Genomic DNA, 17,369 nt, shown 5'->3' on the forward strand with positions numbered 1-17,369 from the left:
GGAAGATAAGTAAAGGAGGATTAAGAGCATGGAGCTCTAAGACCCAGCAGGATGAAGTCAAGGCCTTCCAAGCAACATGTTTTCGTGGGGGTTTAAGGTGTAAAAACTCCCCTGAGGTAAAGTTTAACATCTGTCCTGGGCAACAGAGAGGCTTCCAAAGGAAAGCAAGCATTAATGGCTGACAAGTGAGCCTTAACAGACGGATAGGCCAACCCTGACAGAAACAAGTCACACATGTATTAGAGTACTGTGGGGGTGTCCTCTAGAAGGGGCTGGAGGTTGTGTTTAAAGCACCAGATAGGAAACTTTTTCCACATGTCTGTGTACAGCGTTCTGGTGTTAGGTTTTCTGGATTCTTGTAGACTCTAAACCACCTGCTCAAAAAAGTTGTGTCTAGTAGAGATTAAAATCCTATCATCCAAAATGTCAGGTTGAGAAAGTTCAGACTGGCATGAAGGAACTGTTCTTTCTGTTGTGTAATTAGATCTGGTTTTGGAGGGATTCTCAAAAAGGTTCCCTTTGACAGGTGAAACAAGAATGGGAACCAGTGCTGTCTTGGCCAGAAAGGTGCCAGAAGTACAAGTTTTGCATATTCCTTCTGGACCTTGAGGAGGAGCCCTGGGAGGAGAGGTAAGGGAAGAGACACATAATGGAACTTCCCCATCCATGTGAATGAGAAAGCATCTGTCTTCCAGGCTTGAGACGTCAGATTCCTTGTGCAGTACCAAGGAAGCAGGTGGTGCTCAGAAAAGGTAAAGAGGTCTATTTGAGGGGTTCCCCATCTGAGACTGACAGCACTGAACACCTCTGTCTTTAAAAACTTAAAAGACTGAGGACATTTATAAATCCTATCTTCCTTTTTAGGCATAGCTGGCTGACTGCCAGGAAAACTGCAGGCAGTAATATAGACATCCTCCAAAGCTGAAAAAACTGGAGGAGAGGGTGCAGGTTATGGAAAGTTTGTCTGTAACATACAGTATTTTATGATGGACTGACAAACCTCAGTGTTCTCCCACTAAAAACACTGGCACATTCTAGAAGTAGTCTCAGAGAAAGCAACCCCCCCCCCCCAATATGGACAGAAAGAAACGGAGTACTCCTTTGAGTCTGAATCAGAAATCGGGGAGAAAACCCTGTTTGTGTCCTTTCATCCTTGTGCCCAGACTCAGAATCTTGAACCTCTTCAGGAAAGGAGGTATCCCTCTTTCTTTTACCAGAAATGATTTAAGAAAGATCAGCAGCCTGAATTAAACCCCAAGCCAGACACAGTAAACTACTTCTGTTTAAGGAAATTTGAGGAACAGATACATGCTTAGCTTTCTGTTTCCTTCTGACAGGAAAAATGGGACCAATGGTGTTAGTAATGGCTGCAGCAGCTTCCCCAGGGTTGGACAGAACACTCTAGCAAAAGAGAGAAGCCTTCCCTGTTCCCCCTCCCAGGATAGACACGAGTGTCTCTCCCTTACCACAGAGGACGTGGCTAATCCCTGGTCCATAGTGGTTGTAGGTGCTGCTACACCAGTGGGATCCACGGTAAAAGAGGAGTGGTCTGTGGTACAACTAATGGTCACAGCAGAGTCACCCACCTTCAGCTGAGGCAAACTGCTAGCCTGCTGGGATGGCAAAGGCTGTTTGCTTAATTTCTTTCTTTTTTGTGGCTGGAAGAAGGCCCAGCTGTGGAAATGACAGATTGTTTCATGGTGAAGCCAGAAATGGTGCCTCTTTCCAGGGGTTAATTAGCAGCAAAAACAGTAAAAAAACTAAATGTCTTTAAAAAGACACTTTTTCCACAGTCAAACACAATAAAAGGCAAGTTAAAACACTTTGACAGTCCGACAAAGTAAAATAAACACAATTTGGCCACAGAAGAAATGGTTTTCAGTTACTTTAAACAACTTTTAAACAGAGGGAAAAAAGCTCCTATTTAAAAGTTCAGTAGAGTCTTGTGACATTCAGTTAAAATACAAACTTCTAGCTTTAAACTAACATTCTTGAAGATAAAGTATTAATAAACAAAAAACATTGAAAAGTAGTTTTTCCCCCCACAAAAGGAACTTACCTGCCCAACAAAGAAACAGCATAAGCTGATCAGAGATCCTTGAAAGTCTCAGCAAAGTGTACACGAGTTGACGAACAGTTTGGGTGCGTGGAAGCTTTGGGGCTGGCTGGCTGGCTGTTATATCCTTGGCAAGATATAACCCATATAGCTAAGGCTACTGCAGCAGTGAACAGTAAAATGAACATCATGAGTTTATAGAAAAGGATTTAGCAGACATGGAGAAAGAAGGCTGAAAAATCTGAGTGATCCCCTGGATCAATCTCCCTCTTTCACCAGTCTGAGCACCTGAGTAACAGAAGGTCCAAACAAAACCTCTTCAGTCAAAGGAGAATTTAAAATTTCAGATTTAACATCTTCAGAAAACTTCTGTGTATGCACCCAAGAAAAACTGCCTCATAACAGAAGCAGAAGAATGTTTAGTTACCTGGGCAACAGAAACAAAGAATTCAAGGAGGGCTTCATTCTGAAGACAAAAAAATGGATGTAATGTTCCTCATTTTGTCAAAATAAACCAGCATATAATTTAACATGCAAGCCTGATAATTTAGAATTCTAAAGTCTAAAATGGCTGAAGAATAAATATTCTTTCTAAGTCTATCAAAAGCTTTCCCATCATTACCAGAGGGACAGTAATCAGCATTAATTATTTTTTTTTTGCTGCAGCAGGATTTCACACAAAAAGTAGCTGTACAATCAGATCTGGGAAAAGAAAACAAATATTTGTAAGTCCAAGTAACTTTATGAAGTCTGCATGCCTTCTTAGAAGCTGCAGGCTGACTGTCAGGCATATTGCAGGGAATATCAAAAACATCTTCCAAAGCTGATGAAGGAACAGCAGCAAGACATGCAAATTCAACTTGTAATAAATCGTATTTCTTCTTAAAAGATGGTGGAATATCAGACTGCTCCAACTGAAACATCTAATTCACCCATGAAATAGTTTTAGACAAAGAAAAATCGGTACTTACATATTATCGCAACCAAATTTCTGCGGCAGCTGCAAGTGTTCTTTAAAACACGAAGATGCAACTGATAGAAATATTATCATTGTATACACAATGAAACTGGCAAGCTGAAGAATCGGGAACTAAGCTTGTTAGGAAAATGTTAAATGAGCATGCGTAAAGTTCCACATTTGACTGCATAACTAACACACAAGAAAGGAAAAGAGTAATTTGCTGTTTGGTTTAGCACTTTGGAAAGTAAGAACAGGCTTCCCAATAGTCGATCTTTCATGGTGAAATCATAAGAATGCATCATTTTATAAAAACTCTTTGCCACAGCACAAAGAAAAGAAAATGAATCAATGTAAAATTACATCTGTCATTTTGAATTAGCTAAGTAGATGCATAGCTCTGTTATCAGTACTCTGTGCAGTTATGAGTTATTGGTTTTAGAAATGCAGGTTAGAACTGTAAACAAAAAAATGTAGTAAGAATATGTAATGTGTGTGTGTTGACATTTTCCCAAAAATTATATTGTGTCTGACAATGACATTTTACGGGTTTTTGGTTTTTTACACATAACAAGCTTAGTTCCCGATTCGTCACCGTACTAATTACCTTGTCTAAAGAACGCTAATACAATCCATACTCCCATAAACATCTCACCAGAATTCCAACTCCCATTTTATACATTCCCATATACCTCTCTTGTATTTTGATTACTCACTGTGGTAATCTTTTATGGGTACTTGGGGTTAGTTTTCATTAGAAGAGCTTATACCAGCAAGAACTACCCCATCTCCTGAAATGGTTCATCCCATTAGAACAATAAATGTACTCTAATGGGTAAAGGACCGTATCATCCATGAGGAGGAACGTTTTGCCTTTTTTTTCCCTCTCCCTGTTTCACAAACAAAAGTATAGCAAAAATTTTTGGAGTTTAGAGACCCCTTCCCACTGCAGGATAAAGTACTTTCGGTATAACTTTAGAATTAACGGTGACTTCAAAATGTGGTTGCGATAATACGCAAGTACCGAAAATTCCTTCAAAGGATATTCTGAGGAAACACTATCTTCAAAGACAGAATCAGGTACTTCAGAAGAATAATTAGAGGATGTCCATTTCCCAGTCCCTTTCCTCATCATCAGACAGTGACCCCTATGCAAAAGAGGGAATTGTCATTTTTTTTTTTTCACAAAAAGTCCAGTTACTCTCTAGAGGTTTTAATACCTGCAATAAAACTTGAACCAATCCAGTAGACTGTTACTTATGCACAGAAATGTAATTTGAGGAAGATTAATGAATGTGGATGGCCCTTAACTCTGGAGAAAAGGTTTCAGTCTGACAACACATTCCCCACTACACAACCAACAATACCCCATTCCCAAGGGGCACCTGAACAGCTGCAGAGGATGTGGCTGACTCCTGGTCCACTGTGCCTGAAGATAGTACACCAGTGGGACCAAGAGAATAAAAGTGAGTGGTCTAAGGAAACAGTAATGGCCACAACAGAACCACTGACCAGCAGCTGAGGAACAGACTGAGCTTGCTGTGTTGGCAATGGCTCCTTCTAAGTTTTCTTTTTATTGAGACTGGAGGAAGGTAAAACCATGGGAAGGGTATGCTGTTCATGCTTCTGCCAAAAACTGAGACTAATTCTCGGTTAGCACAGCTAGAGTGAGTTAGTGACATGTGAGCTGTCAAAAACAGTGTTCACAAGTAAAATCCATAATGACACTCCCAAAACCCATTTGTCCCCCCCAAAAAAAAAACACAGCAAGTCCTACAAAATAAGCACACGCTTCCCCTAAAAATACTTAAAATAAGCACAAAAAATAAAAGTTAAAAGTAGAACATAAACAGTCTGTTAGACCAACTGATTTCTTTACAACTGCATAAAATCACACTAAACTGAATTAAATAACATATACAGCTTCTTACAGAAATCACTACATTTTACTTATAAAAAATAAAACATTGCACAAGGTTTTCCCTAAAGTTAACTTATCTGCCCAGCAATGGAGGATTATAAACTGACTGTTGATCCTCTGAAGGCTGTAAGAGGAGCACTTTCTAAAGGCAGCAAGAAAGTACTGAAGCCTTTGGTGCCTAGGCTGCTGGTTTTCTCTAATTTGCAGCTTGTGCAACCAGCAGCCTGGGCATATGTGGAAGCAGCCCTGGGCTTTGTAAGGCTGTCCAATTGTTATATCCTTGGCAACATATAATCAATATGCCTAAGGCTAATGCAACTTATAAATGAAAAGATAGTGCTTCAGTAAGAAATGCTGCCTGTATGGCAATGATTGTCCATATCCACCCCTATTTTCCACATTAAACAAAATCAAGTACGTCTTATGTCTATAGGTTGATACAAGTGTAATTCATAAACTGTATTTTCTGACAAAATACCTGAACAAAACCAGATAAGATCTCTTCTTATGAAAATTGCTAGGAAGAGTACACCATGTGCAGCAGAATACAGCAAAACAAAATGAGGTCCCAAAATTTCTTGTAAACGTATTTCCCACTGATCCCTACAAAGAGCAAGAAAAAAACATTGGTCATTATGCTGCATCATCAAAATAAAGCTACACTTCTATATAGTCATCGATTCTCATGATTCATAAAATAGTTTGTTGCGTTCTTAATCTTAATGCAGTTCTATATAAGAAGGTGTCAAAAACATCACCGCGACAACATTTCACAACAACATACTCATTTCTATTTGAAAAAAATCTTACAATTAGTGGGAAACATGATGGAGAAAGTTTTGTGCGTACCTCTCTGCACATCCTTCTTGAACTCCAATAACATACATATCCTGTGCAAAATCTGCATCAGAAGGCAACAGCAAGTCATCCAAATTCTCTGGGAGCTCCTAAAAAAAGGTACAACACCTGTGAACATCTGGAAATCTTATATCAACTCATGTTTTTAACTATGTATCACAACGCTCCATAAAATATTCAAGAAACAAAGAAACGTGCATGCAAACATTTGACATATAGCCCTTAAAAGACCGAAAATTTAGATTCAACATACTTATTTATCTAAAACTTAAAGGCTCCAAGTCTTAGAAGTTTTGTTACATGGACGATATCTGCTCATCTCAACAGCTATTTTTTGAGAACTAGATTAAATATAAATATGTTGATGCAAGAAGCCCTGCACAGACTGTTGGACTGTTCTCAAGTGGTGTCAAATACTGTATTGCCACATTCTTGTTCCCTTCTTTACCCTAAGCAACTATGAACCCTTCTAAAGACTTGCACAGTTCACTACACACCACTACTTCATGTAATACATTCCTTGCCTGCTACAATTTCTGTAAAGCACTATTTTCTATAATTTCGTTTGAAATCTTCCCACTCCCATTTGTCACTCACATTTTAATCTTCCTACTCATTCTAACACAAGTCCAAACATTCTACTCATTTCTGAAAACTATACTGTCAAAATCATACCCTTATCTCCCCATCTCATGTAATGTACAGACAACAAACTTAACGTCTGTAAGATTTTTCAAACACATATGAGTATAAATTTGTCAATTCTGTAAATAATTTTAGTGTTGCAGTCCTTCCATACCTTTCATCATTCTGCAATAGATCACAGACTGCATGGTCAATTCCTTATTATTTCTACCAAAATTCTTTGGCTAGATGAAATTCAATTAATTATGCTGTGTGTTGAACTTCTGATCACTACACAGAATACAACAATGGCTTAAAACTTTATTTACTTATTCATTTATTTATATTTGTTAATTGGGGTAAAACATAGGTTCATAAACCATACGGCCCTTATTCAGACTCAGGCAGACAGCACTGACTGGTTAAATAACTTGCTCAGAGGCATATGGAACGGAAATAAAGGCTGAAAGAATCCAACCCTGGACAAGAGAAAGCAGCTTATTATCACTTCAGAGCTCTAATCCTCTCTATTATTTGCCAAAATAATTCTTTACTGAACTGCCCTTAAATTATAAATACAACTCTAGTATTTTCCCAGAAGAAAAACACACACATGCATTCATATACATGTGTGTGCACGTGTATATATTTATTTTATTTTACATTTGTTGACCGGGAATGTCTGACTGAGCCGAAGCCTTTTTCAGCAGAGACCCGGGGAGAAATGCTCCAGTAAATAGATATAACATTTTGCCATTAACAGGTATTATACAACGACCCCCCATTAATATTCAAAAACGTGCACGCTGTAAATCAGTTATAGTAATGGAAAAAAGGTCCTGTTGCCCAGACGTTTTCAATTACTATAACTCTTTTTTTTAAGCAACGGAGAATGCAAGATCTCCATTGCTTCATACTGTCTCGCTATGTTAAAGGAGTTTAACATAGCGAGACAGCTTTAAAAAAAGCAACGGAGATTGCTTTTTTTTTTTTAAAGCTGTCTTGCTATGTCAAACTCCTTTAACACAGCGAGACAGTTTGTAAAAAGCAAAGGAGATCTTGCTTTCTCCATTGCTTTTGCCCACAGCTCTGATGTACTGCGTAGGCATACGCATGCGCAGTACATTAGAACTGCAGCAGAATACCAGACAGCTGAGGAAGGGCAGCAAGGAGGCATTATACACTGCCATTATTTAAGAAAAGTAATTATTTTTTTTCTTAAATAATGTCATTGTATAATAGCAATAACAATGTCACCAAAGAACTGTAAGGATACACCACGAGAATAAATCCTTAAAATCTTCTTTTATTCCAGTGCAAATAACAGGATAAGCGCTTTCGCATGCATTGCGCATGCTTCATCAGATCAATTAAATCAAGTACCAACACTCTTTATATATAAAATAACTTCCAATCAAATCTTGTTATTAGAACCATTAACTTAAATAACTTAATACATCAATTAATATCAAGCTCTCACAGCTGACATTGTCCAAATAGATCTCAAAGGCGGCATATGCTGTCCAACTCTAGTAAGCAAAGCTCTAATTTAAACAGACAGTACATTGCTATATGCTTGTGATTGTTATAAGTGTTAAATACTATAATATTGAAGGCTTATGACAATCTAATATTCTGTCCTACCATGCAAAATAGAAATATTTCATTCACTATCTAAAAATATAAAAATATAAGAAATGCAAAAATGCAAATATAAACATTCTTAGCAACTGTCACATTCGATCCCTAGAGAATCGAACTACGTGTAACATAATCATATCCTAAAACTCTCTCTTACACACTAATGCGTCTCTATATGTTGTTTAAGAATAGTGACTGTAATAAACAAGAACATTTCATCTCTAAATATATTCTTCACAATCTAAAAATTCTAATAATTCATTCACTGTCCATAACATAAACGTGCTCTGTATCTCGTTGTGTATCAACAGCACAATAAACGTTTTCTAAAAAATATATTTCTAAAGCTACTTATTAAGAGCAACAGTTGATGTTTAATCTGTCACATTAAATCAGCTAACTTATGAACAGATCTACTTCGCGTCTCTTTGTAATCTTGCTTATGAACTTCTTCTAGCGTGATTCTCTTTCAATAAAATGAATATATGTTTGGCTTCGCCCTCATGATCAAACCACACCAACCATGGGTAAATCCAGCATTACTCACACTCAGGCGTGGGTTATTGCTATATTATACAGGTGGAATAAAGCAATCAGCTAGCAGGCTACAAGAGAATTTTTGAGAATATACAGATTACATTTTGTCATAAATACAAGTATAATATATAGAATAATGTAAAGAAAAAAATAGGTAGATAATAGAACACTTTTTTTTAAAGTAGTAGTTAGAATAGAAGAGCAACATAGGAGTAGAATGTTAATTTTACAATTAAAACAATCAGGATGGAATAGAAGTTTCAGAGAGAGGGGAAAAAGCTATTGATTAGTGGAGAGAAATAGAGGGTTTACAAGGTGGGTTTGAGCATTGGCAGATCCACTTCCTGTTGAAATATTCTTTTAGAGTTAGTTTAAATTGTTTGGGATGTTTCAGTGTTCGAATTTCGAAGGGAAGTTTGTTCCATTTGACAGAGATATAACAGCTGTATAGGCTACACCCTGCTTTAGATTTTGGTTTATAGATTTTTAAGAGGTCTTGGGAGGAGCTTCTGAGGCTTCTTGTAGGAGTATAGTGAGAGATAATGGTGTGTAAGGCTGGACAGAAAGATGGTTGATAGAGAATTGCATGTATGGTTTGGAGCTGGGAGAGGAGTAATAGGTGGGGCAACTCAAGCCAGTTTAAATATCTTGGAGAGAGACAGTGGTGAGATCTATTGGATAGTTGAGTTGCAAATCTCGCTGCTTTATGGTATGTGGCCTCAAGTCTAGTGAGGAGAGAGGAGTTTAGGTTAGTAAGGATTTGTGAACAATATGTTAGGCAGGGAAGAAGGTAGGCATGAGTGAGGGCTATTCTAGCTTCCTGGGTGAGAAATATTTTATTTCTATAAAGTAGGCCTAATGTAAGGTGCGTATTCCTTATACAGTTAAAAGTAGGCCTAATGTAAGGTGAGTATTCCTTATACAGTTGTTTATGTGGAGGTCGAATTTTAGTTGATCATCGATAGTGATTCCAAGTTGTTTTGAGCTAGATTCAACTACAATAGGAGTGTTATTGAGTGACTAGATAGTAAAAGAGGATTTTATATGGTTGGAGGTTTTGGGAAGGAAATGTAGGAACTTTGTTTTCTTAGGGTTGAGGATGAGTTTGTTGTTTGAGAGCCATGTTTCAACTGAATTAAAGGATGTTTGGGTAGCTGATAAGAGTTCAGAGGGAGAGTTAGCTATTGTAATGACTGTAGAGTCATCAGCGTATTTGATAATAGAGGAAAGTGGGCAGGAGGTACAGAGCAGGTTTGTGAAGATGTTGAAAAGCAGTGGCCCTAGAATGGATCCTTTTGGGACTCCCATTTGTACTGGAAGGGGAGTAGATAAAGCAGTGTCCCATTTTACTGATTTAAATCTATCTTTCAGGTGGCTTTCAATTTATATATTTACACAAACGTGTGTGTGTGTGTGTTGTGTGTGTGTGTGTGTGTGTGTGTGTATATATATATATGTATATATATATATATATATATATATATATATATATATATATGTATATACACACACACACACACACACACACACACACACACACACACACACACACACACAGAAAGTGGATATAAAAAGTTTACACACCCCTGTTAAAATGCCAGGTTTTTGTGATATAAAAAAACGAGACCACAACAAATCATTTCAAAACTTTTCCCACCTTTAATGTGACCTATAACCTGTACAATTCAATTGAAAAACAAACAAATCTGTTAGGGGGGAAAATATAAACAATGTACGATAAGCTGGTTGCATAAGTGTACACACCCTTAAACTAGTACTTTGCTGAAGCACCTTTTGATTTAATTACAGCATTCAATGTTCTTGGGTACACACCTGCCATCAATTAAAGAGATTCTGATTAACCACAAATAAAGTTCAGCTGTCCTAGTAGGATTAACTGACATTTAGTCAGTTGCCTGCTACAGCAAAAGTCATGATTCACAGAGAGCTTACAAAGCATCAAAGTCATCATTGTTGGAAGGTATCAGTCAGGAGAAGGGTAGAAAAATTTTCACAGCACTGGATATACCATAGAACACAGTGAAGACAATCAAAAAGTGGAGAAAATATGGGACAACAGTGACGTTGCAAAGAACTGGACGTCCCTCCAAAACTGATGAAAAGACAAGATGACAACTGGTCAGGGAGGCTGCCAAGAGACCAACAGCAACACTGAAGGAGCTACAGGAATTTCTGGCAAGTACTGGTTGTGTATTACATGTGACAACAATCTCCCATATTCTCCATATGTCTGGGCTATGGGGTAGGGTTGCACGATGGAAACCTTTTCTTATACAGAAAAACATCCAGGCTTGGCTAAAATTTGCAAAACAAAACAACATATTTTTCATAGTATACAGGACAGGAAGATATACAATATACAGAATAGGAAAAGACACAAAAGTGCTATGTAAATTAAAACAATGTGTGGTACTACAGCTGCTAGGGAATGAGTCCATTACTATGAACTGAACAGCTCATATTAAAAACCTCAAAGCATAAGTAATAGCTTAAGTAAATGCAGAGTCAAACAGATTACTGCACTGAATAATAATACTTTGTAAAAACAGATCCGGTTTTCCAAGGTAAATAACATGAAAGTGAAAGGAAGTTAAACTGATAAATGATAAGTTCAGAATACATCCGCAAGCACATGCACCTGAGATAAGGCAGACATCAATGAAAAACCTACTAGACAGTGGGCCAGATTCATTAATGCTTACAATGAGTGTACATGATCTGTATTCAAGAACATCCCTACCACATTATTTGTTTTCTAGTCACTCACAAAGATTATACTGAGCGTACATGTAATTTACACTTTGTCGTAACCCTTACAAATCCCCCCACACCGATATGTAAGGCTGCAAAAAAAAAAAATCAGTAGGAGGACTAAAATTAGGAGTAAGAAAGTGAGAGTTATGCTTGTATTGTCTGTTCACTCATAATGGTGTACACTTACTGTAGGTGCTGTTAATGAATCTCAGTGAGTGTGTTTTAAGTGACTTTTTCAGCAGTTCCTCAAGAAAGAGAGCAACTTAAGGTTAAAAGGACAATGGCACATACCATACTGAGAGTAGAAAATGGAATTAAAAAACAAGAGAGCAACTATTAGTTTCTAAATTCAAACAGTGACCCATTGACTGCAGTATGAGAAAGCAGTAATACAGTTATAACATTAGTTCATTATCTGAAGGTTGGTCAGAACCTTTAACTTTGTGCTAGTATAAAAAAATTAAATTTTCTAAATGTGTAAAAGTGGTTTTCAATGCTGGAGAGGGAATTAACATTAGCTTTAGAATAATCACAGGTACAATCATGCTGCAGTATGAAAACATCAGCTTTTGTACATGCAAGACCTGTATGAGTTGTACAACTGGAACATTATCTTTTAACTGGAACAGCTGTATTTGTTCTTGTCCTTTTAAATGCAGTTCTGTGTAATTTGTGCATGCTGGAAATGTACGTGTGTGTGTGTGTGTGTGTGTGTGTGTGTGTGTGTGTGTGTGTGTGTGTGTGTGTAAGTTATGCACTGCAATATCTGAAAAAAAAGATAACAAAAGGTCTAAAAGGGACGAAAAGTTATATAAAAAAGCTGGACCTGTCACTTCCAAATGTGTTCACAATTTGCCAAATGGAATATTATCTGCAAAAAACATCAGGTATTTTGAGTGATAGCAATGTTTACTTGTTAGAATGGTTGCACTATCAATGTTAACATGGAATGTAAATGGCCTTACTGGGATAGATAAAAAGTGAAGTGAATAAGCTATATTAAGAAGTGTAGGGTGCAAATAAAAATGTTACAGGAGATGCATTTGGAGAGGAATGAGCAAGGGAAATTGATAAGGCACAGGTTTCCATGTGATTACTCAGCAGAATATCACAGACAAGGCAGGAGGTGAATAATCATACTGGTAGGGAGAGGGGGTGCCAGTAGTAAAACAGGAAGAAAAAGACAGTAGTAGAAGATCTGTGGCAGGGTAGAGTTACTGGCAAGGAAGGATGTTTCCTTTGGCATGTGTTTATACTCCAAAGATGAAGACTATTGAACCAAGAAGGAAGCAGGGAGAAACAAGTTTTCAACAAGGTATTTTAATTATGGGTGGCAACTGGAACTTGATTTGTATTAGTGAGGATAATTTGAGAAGGCTCTAGAAAGAAAGTCACACTTAGAGAAGTCAGAGATTAAGAATACATATTAAAGCAGATTTGTAAATAAATATATGAAAGAAGATAGAAATTATTTAATATGGAGGATATTATTTCAGTGGCAGGAGCTCAAATTGAATTTATGCATTATCCTACCAAGATGCAGCATTTTTGACAGGTTGGACAGAATATGTATATCTCAACAGCATTTTCATTCATCAAAAGTACTAAGACTCATCCAAAAACGCATGAGTTTGTGATTCTGTTTGGATTCAGATAAAGATGTGGGTTAACAAAAGTAAAGGAGAGACTGACACTTTTCCAAATACTTAATAAAAAGAGAAGAATTTAAGGACAGAACAGCAGTTAAAAATCAAGAATTACTAGGACTGTGAAGGCTGCCAGCCTAGCCAGATAGAATTTTGTAGATAATTCTGTCATTTGTACATATTAATATAAGCCACAGGTTTGTCTCTTAAATGTGAAAAGACTGCTGTTAGATGTGGAACTGCAAAAAATGTAACAACAGTGCACTCTGCTGCCAGAAAGCTGACCAAGTAAAGCATGTTGTGACCCTTTGATCTAAACATGGTGCCAAAAGGTCTAAATGAAGGCATTCTTTCTATTGTATTAACCAAGAGTTAAATTGCTAGATTTAAACATGCAAATGTGTTTTTATGGCTCTGCTTCCTGACCAGCTGCAAGATAACAAAAGGAGATGTTAGGAATGTAAATGTAGTTTCTGTTAGCCTGGGAACCCATGGAAGTGTGAAGAATGATGTAATGTGAACCAGGAATGCAGTTTTAAAAAGAGAGAGAATCAGAGAGCATTAAGCATTTTTGTCTTGATCATCCAACTCATCAGCACTCTGCCTTTGCTCTATGTGTAAGTTTATTTTAGACTTGTGTTTTCTCTTAGAAATGGCTAAAAACTAGAAAGATTAGACTAAGTGTTTTTCTGTGATGTCAGAAATGTACTACTGAATTATTTTAAGTATTTCTCTGTGATCTCTGAACTCTTGACCAGCACTGTGTAGTGAAAAGTATTGTCTTGGGTTTTTAATTATTTATTATTAAATATTTTTAAACCCTTTTAACTGTGGCTGTTTTGTGTAGAGATAAGTTAAGCTCTAAGAGTACATTGCATGTATATAGTGATCCTGTATCAAGTCACTCTAATAAGCCTTGACAGTTTATAGTTATACTACTAATTGGATAATAATATTGCACAGTACTAATTGGACACCCTTTTAAGGGCCTTTGAGTAGCTGATAAATATTAGCTGGGTGGTGGCAGTGATTTCTACCGTACAGTCTGGGTAAAAGGGGCACAGCTGGAGAACCTGTGCCAGCCTTTCCCAGGAGTGTCTGTGTGGTTGTATAAATTTATCTCAAAGTGCGTGTGTGTGTGTGTGTGTGTGTATCCACTACTTGGGCAGGGACACGATGCACTGTTTGGACAGAGAGGGTGCTGGAGGTTTTAGCTTGCCCACTTGGCTGAGATCTGGACCCTATAGCTATGCCAGTGGGGAGTCTTATTTGGGACCAGGAGAGCAAGGGAGTGACCAGGCCTGGACTGACTGTGATCTCTGTGTGCTCTTAAGGGAAATTACACTTTACTTTATTTATTTGTTACCCTTTCCTCCTACACCAAAAGTGTGATAAGAGACCTTGAGACACAGGTGGACAGTAGTCTCTCCTTTGATAATCACATCACCACAGTAGTCAGGAAATCCTTGGCACAACTCAACATACAAGTTTTCTCATCCAGGAAAAAACAGGTCATTGTTCCCCTCTACTCATCACTCATTAGACCCATTATAGAGTACAACGCCCCTTTTGGTATGTACCTCACAAGACATCTACAACAACTGGAAAGGCCGCAGAAATTCCTCACAAAGAGGATTACTAGCCTCAAACAGATGCCCTACGCAGACTGTCTCAAAAATCTGCAGCTTTACTCCGTCGCATATTGCCTACTCAGAGGAGATCTCTGCCTAACACACAAAGCTATGTCAAACCCAGAGTTTTGGACATGCTCCACTTAAAGAAATCCCAATCCCTCAAAGCTACATGCTTTAGGGACCTAAACCTTGTCACCACAATAAATAGAACATGCTGGAGGGATAGACTCCTGTCCCAGAGACTTTCCATACTCTGGAACAAACTACCCATCTATATCAAACAAAGCTCCTCATTAGCACTCTTCAAGAAAAATCTTGATGACTGGATGGGAGACAGGAAATTCACCCCAGGGATCACTTCTGTGGCTCTGCTCGACAGTGGCACAGGAAAATAATTTTCTTGGGTGGCGAAAGCCAGGGTACCTTTTGGCTAGGCTTATATAGGCCCTAGGGCCAATAGCCTAGTACCTACCTATGAACCTATGAGACGCCCCTCACTGGTGTTAGTGGTGAGGATTGAGGCACAGGCGTCACAAGGACAATGAAAGGGTAGCTAGCACTAGGAACAGGTTGAAAATGGATTTCAAAATTAAAGCAAAATGAGGGAGATAGAAATATCAGAGAAGGGAAATGTTTAGAAGGGCTATCAGAACAAAACAGGAATTCTTTCAGAAATGGAAGAGGAACAGCTGCAAAGTGCCAGAGAAAAATAAGTGAGTATTTAAATAATATACACAAGTTCAGAATGTGAAACATCTACTTCTGACAATCTGAGATCAGAAAGTGTCACCACAATAACAAGGCAATAGAAAGTAGAAAGAGTGGTAGTAAAACTCAGGGAGACTCTTTTTCTAAACTGGAAACATCTTTATTAAATTACCATTTATGACACAGGCAATCTTACATTTTTTATAAATGAAAATAAACCATACTGACACAATCTCAGTAGTAAACATTACATATTACAAACCATGCAGACACAACTGCACATATTATACATCATTTTTAATATATCCAGTCACCTTTAGTCAACCATTACATAGCTCGTTCAATTCCTGACTTTTTTTAAAACCTCATTTCTCTGCATGTATTCATACATTCATAGATGTTTACTAGGCTAATGACCACAAAGGCCTTTTTAAGCCTAGCCATGCATCCCAAATCTCTGACAAGTTCTAATACCCTTGATAAGTGTAAGCATGGGTCTGGGAACTGAATAGGTTACCTGTGTCCATTAGAGACATAGGTGCCAAACCAGGGATGAATTTCCGGTTTGTCCAAGTTGCACTTGTACTGGGTTAGGGAGGAACTCTGCTTCACATGGATGGCGAGCCTGTTCCATAGACATGGTAGTCTGTGGGATACACACTCTATCTCCAGCAGATACTATTTAGATTACAGGCAAGGTTTACGTCTTAACAAAGGGTAACTCTGGTGCTGTTTGTTTTGCAGATATGCAGGAGGTCCATCAGAGTGGGGTCTGACAATGCCCTGCATGCCAGGCACAGAGCTCCCCTCAAAAGCCCGTAGGAGACAGAATATAGGAATAAGGCATTGAGGCAGTCTGCATAGGACATTTTACTTACACCTTGTATTCTTTTAGTGAAAAACCTCTGTGGATGTTCCAATTGTTGGATATGTCTGGTTAGGCAAATACCAAAGGGGCACTGTACTCAATGATAGGTCTGATGAATGCTGAATACAGTGGAACAATGACTTCCTTGGACTTAGATGCCATACCTTTGTTTATAAGTTGCGCAACACAGAATGATTTCCTCACCACTGTAGACACATGATGGTGAAAGGCTAGATTACTATCTGGGTGTGTCCCTAAGTCTCTGGCTGCTGGGTCATCTCTAAGGGGTGTGTTGTCAATATGATAGTTACCAGGGATGGATGACTTCCCAAAGGATATTATTATGCATTTCATGGCATTTAGTTTTAGTACATGGCTCTGACACCAGTTGTTTGTCTGTGTCAGCCCCTCCTGGAGAACGTTTGTGTCAGTGTGAGATTCAATTAAATTCCTCTCTTTTCAACAGATAGGTAGGAAAGCACCAGTGTCTCATTTTTATTTCATTACCCTGTGTTTTTATTTTAGTTATTATTAACACATGATCTGAAATAGTTCTTGGGTGCCTATTAAGACCTCCAATTAAATGCAAATGTTCCTGTGAAATGTAAATTCTGTCTAGCCTAGCCCAGTTTTTGTATCCCCTAGTACTGAACTCAAATCTCCCATGCCAAATATTTTCATAAATTTTTTAGTACCACAAATGACCAGGAATAATACCTCCAAGTTCTTTTATTTGAACAGCAAATATAAAAGATCATAAAACTGAAAAGCACAGAAATAAATTTCTCTTAGCACCTCGGCTTGAAACGGCCTTTACAGAGTAACTTTATGATATAAAAAAAAACAAAGCTTTTATATAAAATCTAACATCAATTAAATTAATTTACAATTAAATCATTACATTTGATGGGGTATGAGAAAGAACTCTTGAACAGAAAAACAAATAAACTACAAAGAGATCTGAGGGACTATGAATGTAAAAAAGCTTTTGTGCTCACTGCCAATCAGCGGCCTAAACGTCAGCAGGTGAAATTTCAAATGGGGGAGCAAGAGCAACAGAGACGAGCAAGTAACTACATTTCAGAGGAAAGTGGGGCATCGTCACCGGATGAAGGAGACCATAAGGAAAAACATTTTCCAGCA

At 37.8% G+C, this 17,369-nt stretch overlaps 1 protein-coding gene across 2 annotated transcripts in view; it reads right to left on the bottom strand.

Annotated features, from left to right (window-relative positions):
• INPP5E (inositol polyphosphate-5-phosphatase E) overlaps positions 1-17,369 on the bottom strand; it is a 1,512,334-nt gene that overhangs the window by 941,900 nt on the left and 553,065 nt on the right. For both annotated transcript variants that reach the window (XM_044058519.1, XM_044058518.1), the window contains exons 4-5: positions 5,785-5,882; positions 5,414-5,538 (exon numbers count right to left, since the gene is read on the bottom strand). In XM_044058519.1, the coding sequence (XP_043914454.1) occupies positions 5,414-5,538; positions 5,785-5,882 (223 nt within the window). The remainder of the gene's footprint in view (positions 1-5,413; positions 5,539-5,784; positions 5,883-17,369) is intronic.

This window comes from Protopterus annectens, chromosome 16.part0 (assembly GCF_019279795.1).
Source record: "Protopterus annectens isolate FY-2018-M chromosome 16.part0, PAN1.0, whole genome shotgun sequence".
Taxonomy (NCBI): Eukaryota; Metazoa; Chordata; order Ceratodontiformes; family Protopteridae; genus Protopterus; species Protopterus annectens.